The sequence below is a fragment of the Saprolegnia parasitica genome (genome assembly GCF_000151545.1).
Source record: "Saprolegnia parasitica CBS 223.65 unplaced genomic scaffold supercont2.16, whole genome shotgun sequence".
Classification (NCBI taxonomy): domain Eukaryota; phylum Oomycota; class Saprolegniomycetes; order Saprolegniales; family Saprolegniaceae; genus Saprolegnia; species Saprolegnia parasitica.
In genome coordinates this window covers 31,955-39,033 of record NW_012156410.1, presented here as the reverse complement: position 1 = coordinate 39,033, position 7,079 = coordinate 31,955, and the positions used below count along the sequence as shown (strand labels likewise).

At 57.5% G+C, this 7,079-nt stretch overlaps 2 protein-coding genes across 2 annotated transcripts in view; both read right to left on the bottom strand.

The window, feature by feature from the left end:
* Window positions 1–1,275, bottom strand: part of SPRG_19687 (hypothetical protein) — a gene marked incomplete at both ends in the record, with an annotated part of 2,037 nt that extends 762 nt beyond the window's left edge. The window contains one exon of the mRNA XM_012344124.1: window positions 22–1,275. Coding sequence (XP_012199514.1) covers window positions 22–1,275 — 1,254 coding nt within the window. The remainder of the gene's footprint in view (window positions 1–21) is intronic.
* A 3,680-nt stretch (window positions 1,276–4,955) lies between these two features.
* SPRG_04843 (hypothetical protein) lies at window positions 4,956–6,520 on the bottom strand (the record flags this gene model as incomplete). The annotated part of the gene is made up of 1 exon (XM_012343987.1): window positions 4,956–6,520. One exon carries the CDS (start codon window positions 6,518–6,520, stop codon window positions 5,021–5,023), a length of 1,500 nt encoding a protein of 499 aa, XP_012199377.1. The 3' UTR covers window positions 4,956–5,020.
* Window positions 6,521–7,079: the final 559 nt, after the last annotated feature.

Below are 7,079 nucleotides of genomic sequence, written 5' to 3'. Positions count from 1 at the left end.
GAGGAGGCAGCACACGAGCACCTTGTACCACTTGACGGTCTCAAACATGAGCGAGATGACGACGACGGACACGGTAGCGAACACGATGAGCCCACCGACCCACGACCACGTCGGGATGTGCGCCGACTCGAAGATCTTGTCGAGGTACGCCTGGCGCTGGGCCTTGGAGAGCACGTCGTTTTCGCTTTCCTTGTCGTCCACCTCGGAAAGCGTCTTGGGCTCGTCATTCTTGGCCGACCACGACTTGCCGATGATGATGCCCATCTTGACGATGCTGTAGAGCGCGTCGACGCAGATGATGGCGACGGCCGTGAACGTGTAGTAGGCCTTGAGCCCGGCCGCGCCCTCGCTCTCAAACCAGACGCCGAGCTTCTGGGCCTTGAGCACCGGCATGAGGATGCCCCACGTGATGATGTTGCCGAGGAACATCGAGTACATGACGCGGAACGGCAGCATCAAGCTGATGGCAAAGGTGCCGGGTGCGAAGTCGAGAATCCACGTAAAGCCCGCGGCCTTCTCGCCAAAGATCGGGAACTCGCCGAGGCCGTTGAAGCAAAACACAAAGATGCTCCAGACGTACGCAAACACGCCCGACTTGAGGAGCACGTTCCATTGGTACTCGACGGCCTCCTTGGACGTGTGGAGCGTCTTGATCATGACCGCGGTGGCCGTACCGCTCGGGAAGAGGAGGCGCATCTCGATGATAAACTTGCGGCGGAGCGGGAACGAGATGAAGAAGCCAAAGAGAGCGATGCTCGCGCACCACCCAAACGAGCGGAGCCACGTAAAATCGATGACATCCGAGGCGAGGTTGCCCGCGTACGTCGTGTTGCCCATGATGAGGAAGACGTTCTCCGTGAGGCCGAGGATACCCGAGCCAAACCCGGCCTGGCTCGCCAAACTCATGCACGCGACCGCGCACGTCTGGATAACGACGTTCTCCTGGACGGTAAAGTGCTTGCCAAAGAACTGCGTCTTCATCAAGGCGCGGCAGAGCATGAAGCCACCGATGCCCGAGAGCACGTTGAGCGACGGCGTGACGCCGAGCTTGAGGCTGTAGTACATGGCGAGGACGCTCGTGAACGTGCCCATGATCGTGCCGACGACGAGCGACTTGATCGTCACCTGCGGATGCTCGAGACCCGACGTAATGACCTCAAACTCGGCCGCGTGCTTGGCTTCGTTGGCGACAGCATCGTCGGCGTTCTCGTCGTTCCACTTGGGCGTCGCCGCGACCTTGTACTCGGACACGACGCTGTTCTGCGCGGACCGCATTGGATTTGGTGTGGCTGCGGGGCAGAGGGCAAAAGGAACACTGATGCATTGCGCCTGGGCTTTGTGAGGAGGTCATGTACCCACACGCTCGTATCATTGTCGCAGCATGGATTCTGATAATGCAACATCTGTTCTCTGGAAGCATCACACGCCCGCTTGTCGGATCCAGTCGATTCTTGGATCCGATTGCACAAGCACGTAGAAAAATGTCGACAGTATTATCCACACACGGGTGAGCTAGACGGGTGGATCGTGGCGTCCTCCAAGCAAGACGCGCGAAAGATCCTGCGACGGAGACCACGTGTGGGTACCCACCATCGTCTTATACGGTCACGATATGGTCCGAGCTTGGGATGCCCACGTGTATTCGTCAGAGTACTACGGTACATCACGTCTCAGTCCTCCTCGCAGCTCTGGTTGGTGAGGTTGGCGTGGTCGACGCTTCGTATCCAGCTGAAGAAACGCTACTGGCAAGGCAAACAAAGCTGTCTAGAGCTATCGGAGAGCTACAGTTGAGAGGTTTGGAGGTTTGTGGGAGCGGTGACGGTGGAAACGAGCCCTATCGCGATCAACGAAGAAGATGGAGAGAGCCGGTGGAGGCTCTGGCTGCAGCCTCAACGTTTTCTGTGGCCACGTCCACGGTGCAGTCGCATGGTTTCACCATCAAATCTTGAAGCTTACAGCCACGTGATCAACACTCTTGAGCTCTGACGTTCTCAGATGGAGGCTCGCCGGTCGAGAAAGGCGAGAGGTGATCAGTGTATCGTCCTTCACGAGGGCTGCTACATGACATGGGCCGCGGAAGCCACGTCCATTATCTATTTGGCAAAAGGTGCTCCCTTGGCATCGTGACATGCGTCCGTTGTGGCTGCAGCAGTACACTGCACCGTGCAATCCGAGATGCTAAGATACAGACTCACTTCAAGGATCCACGGCAAGTGTACCGTAGCACCCTCCAAAAATGGTTTTGTGCGGACCCAGACCAGCCATGACTTTGCTGCTTTGGGAACAGCAACGAACCGCGAGGACTTGAGTGATACACGCTGCGTGCTTGCAGAAATCTCAAACAAGATGAGACCGGACACATCGACCCTAGTGTTTACACCCGTGGCGTTCGTGGCAGAATCGTAGCCTACGGCCATGAGCTACGTGATCGGGTGCAGAAAACGTTTCTGGTGCTCTTTTTGTATTTCACACGTGAAAAAGTCTACTGCACCTATTTCTCACAGCAGCGTGTGCAAGCGTATCTGGTATTCCGGATACGGTTTTGCCAGCAGGCAGGCCCGAGCGCGCTGCCCGAGCGTGGCCATTGGTGCTCGCGCAGGCCCTCGCTGCCAGCGTACGTCTCTGCGCATCTGGCTACAAGCTCACAGCGCGTCGCGCCGGCCGAGTACAGTGACCAGGTACTGCTACCACGGTCTGCAGCCTGCTGACGCCAGAAGCAGCCCAAATGCTGCGATATTGTCATGCACTAGGCCAGGCTGCTAGCGCTGCATTGGACAGCGTCGCCGAGCATGTGCGCTTCAAGGTGACGTTGATGCACCAAGCGGTGGCACCAAGAGGACTTTGTGGTGGTCGTCGACTTGACCACGACGCGCCTCGTGCTTTCCGCGAGTACCCAAAAGACGCTGCGTTAGATTTCACGCATGTTGATGGTGGGCTTGTGCTAGCACGTAGCGCAGCATCATGATGGCAGCGAGATGGTTTGGACATGCGATCTCTGCGTCACAAGTGCTGCAGTACGACGCAGTGTACCGAAGTACTGTCACAAGGGTTGGCTGGAACGAGCGCGCGACGCATTGACCTAGTGGCGAGCGATCGCGCTTCCTCTCGGCGCAGTGAGCGTCACGCTGAGCACCGTGGTCGACGCTCTGCTATTGCAGATTTGTACACGCCATTACGAGGTTGGGATACGAAGGACTTGGTTACGTTTTAGCGATTGACTAAAAACACCGCAACTACGCTATCGATTACAGTATTTCGATACATTGCGAGCCAGGCCAAACCAGTGAAATAGTGTACGACGCACCACGAACCTACGATCACGTGCTCACGGACCCACAGACCCACCAGCGCCGGCTCCTGCCTCTCGACAGTCGCACAGTATAATGTGCAAGACAAATCCGATGCCAAACGCGGCGAACACAAGCGAATCCGTAGAGTTGTTTTTCAAAGTGGCGATTTCAACGTCCAGCTACACACATTGCGCGCGCCTAGCTCGAGGACTCCAATGACCTCGAGTCTACCCTCCACAGTTGGTCATGTATGTTGAGTCGGTCTGCGACCAGCGTTGGTGGCACCATTGTTGCTCGAGCTTTCACAGCGCCGCGGAGTTGCCGAGGCTCGATTTTGGCAGATTAACGCATGCAAATTCAGGTGAAATTACGTTTTCCTTCGGAAGCCAAGCACGTAAACTCTCTTAATAGATGTTGGCGAGCATGCTGCATTGCGTCATGAAGGCTGACGCACGCGATAAGACGCCGTTTGCAAAAGCGTACAGTATTTGGATGCATACACTATAACATTTATCTAAGCATCGAAATAGTATATCAGAAGCGACGCCACGCCCTCGTCCAATTCTCTTGCTACAGAGCTCGGATGATGCCGCCGCATAGCATTTCGGACGCCCCAAAGTGGTCTTTATCATCCAGGCAAGTATAGGCGATTTCTTTTCAAACTTGATTTGGTCAATCTCGCGAGCCAGCGGTGGCTCGCAGCGTCCAAATGTGGTTATTATTGGCAAATCATGGCGAACGCCAAATCTAATGAACGGGTCGCTTGATCGTGCTGGAGGTTGTAGCCGACCACACTGCATAGCCTACCGGGCGTTCATGGGCTTAGGGACACGATGCTGCACAAGATCATGCTGCCAACGGCTTAAACTGAAGTCTTTGGTGTCCTTGATGCTAGAATATCCTCCGACACAAGTGTCTTCGCAAGATATACGGTCAATATTGCCGTTTATTTGGGACGTTCTCAAAGAAAAGACGCACGTCCATCGCGCTGGCGGCTAGCTCCTGCACGCAGACTTGTGTGACCTCGAGCGTCAACTCGTGTCTACCTCGTTGAAATAGCTCATCAAGCAGTTGCTGCTTGCGTATCCGGCACTTCCGGATACGGTGCCATTCCAGATTCCAGCAAGTGATGGCAAGCAAAACGAGACCGGCGCCGACGCCATCGTCCGTGCTCGTCTAACGCAGACACTCGAGGCTCTGGGCGTCATCGTACGACGCTGAGCACTAATGCTGTGGTAGCCACAGCGCGCTCACGCCCGGCTTGGATCCTGCGGCCTTTCTACCTGCCGACCCTTCGCTTGATGGCCATCGGCGTGCGCATCCTCTACGTCATGGTACTCGCGCTCCGCGTCGTCGAGCTTGCCGGATATGCGCTCCGAGATAACGCGACGGTTTACCTCCGAACGTCGCGCCGTGTGCCATTTCCAAGTAGTGTCGTCGTCGACCAAGACCACAGCATTCGCGCACTGCAGGCAGACGCAGCAACAATCCTTGTCATCGACCAAGCATGCGGGTAGCATGTTGGAGGTGCGCGTGGTGCGCCGATTACAAGACGCCAGACAGCCGTGGCGCGCAACTTCGGCCACGAGAACGGAGTCGGTCCAGTACTGTGTATTGCTGTCTTGCCTGGTGGTGGGCGAGGCAGTTTCTACCAAACAAAAGTGTCCTAAACTTGAAACTTATATATTTTTCAACCACGTATGGGTGAGTATCCACGCTACTTGAAACGCTTACTTGCCGACGTAGCTGGCAACGGCGGCTTCGATTTGCTGGTGGGCCCAGACCATGTGGCCCGAGTCCGCCGGGCGCGGCGCGCTCATGTCGGCACAGTGCGACGTGCCTTCGATATAGACGACCTTGGACTTGGGGTTGGCGAGGTGCGTCGAGTTGTCGGGGGCGAGGGCCGACCACGGGTCGAGCGTGCCGCTGGGGAAGATGACGTTCTCGACGTTGATATCGAGGCCGTGGAAGGTCGCCATCTTGGCCGCGATGCGCGCGTCCGAATTTTCAATACCGTACACGTCCTTGCAGAGCTGGTAGTAGACGTTCTTGGCGCTGAGGTACTTGAGCTCCGAGAAGGGCGACGTAGACGTGAGGCCCGTCTGGCCAAAGCCAAACTCGGCGCACGTCTGGTAGGTCCATTGGCGGTAAATGTTGACAGTGTCTGTCTCGGTCTTCTTGAGCCAGATCACGTACTGGTTGATGTAGTCGCTCGCCGAGCAGTTGTCGTCCGGCGTATCCGGGTTCCACGAGAGCTGGTTGATCTTGGCGACCTTCTCGAGCGGCGTCAGGCCGTTGTTGGCCGTCAAGTCGGCGCAGGCCTGCTTGAGCGCGTACTTTTCGTAGTCGTTGCCCTGCGCAAAGCCCTGGTACGTGCCCATGAGGGACTGCTCGAAGAGCATCTTGTCCATCTCCGAGCCGAACGCCGTGCACGGCTTGAAGAGCTTCTTGAACGTCGCGGCGTCGGCCGCGTCCTTGGACTCGACGAGCGCGTGCACCTGCTTGAGGCCCTCGCGGAGCGTGTTGAGGCACTCGTCGCCGCCGTACTGCTTGAGGCCGCGAGCGACAATGTCGGCGTACTGGTGGAAGTCGGCGACGAGGTCGATCGGCGCCGAGCTTGCGACCGAGCCGACGAAGCGCTTGGGCAGCTGGAGCTTGGTCCAGGCCGCGAGCATACCGGGGTAGCTGCCGCCAAAGGCGACCCACGGTGACGCCGCCGAGATGTTGCGGTTGCCGACAAAGAAGTCCTGGAAGGTCGCAATGTCACCGATGGCGTTGTCGGCCGAGAGGTACTGGAGGTTCTCGTCGCTCATGTCGGCGGTCGGCTGGGACTTGCCGTAGAAGCGGTGCTCGAGCGCCACGAGGAGCGCCTTGTGCGTCTGCGCCATCTTGACAACGTGCATGCCCTTGCTCGTAATGTACGCGGGCTCGGCGACGTTCTCGCCGTGGATGTAGAGGAACACGGGCGACCCGGCGCCGCCGTAGAACTCGTCGTTGACGTGGTACCGCTGCTTCCAGTACGCCGTCGTGTTGCCACCGCAGTTGTCGTGGCCGTGGTCAAGGATCTGCTTGTCAAAATAGAGGTCCGGGAGGCCGGCCTCGAGCTGGCCGTCGAGCTGGAGGCGCTCCAAGATCGTGTTCTTGTGCTGGAGCGTTGACGCGGCGTTGGCGGCGTCGGCGGCCACGAGGTAGGCGGCAAAGGCCGCGACAGCAGCAAACGAGCGGACCATGACGATGGAAATTGGAAAATGAGCTATCGACGGTCATCGCAGCAAGTGTACTCAGAATCTGCTCCAGGAAAGACGGGCTCCGTCCAATCTGAGTTTGCACCAATCAGACCGTGTTCCAAATGGCCGTAACGTGCTTCCTAGAACACATGTTGAGCCGGGCAATCTGATTTGCACGTCGTTGGGATTGAAAGTCGGTAAACTGAGCTGAAAATACAGTAAAAGGGGTGGAATAAGCGACCAAAGTCCACCGTTGACGCAGCGCACGGTTAACGGGGCGATGTCGACACGTACCAAAAGTTGAATGCTCTGGACAGGACCCAGCCGCTGCATGAACGGCTTCATCCGAGGACGCTCGATCATGCACAACATTGAGCGGCTAGAAGGTCTGCTTGAGTACGCCCGCCGCTACCAGCCCGAGGCAGCCATCGCGCTCCTCGACTTTGAAAAGCTTTTGACCGCGTCGACCACGGCTACTTGCTCGCGGTGCTCCGCAAGTGGGGTCTCCCGCAGCGCTTCTGCACCATGGTGCAATGCTTGTACTCGGGACGCCGATCCAAGA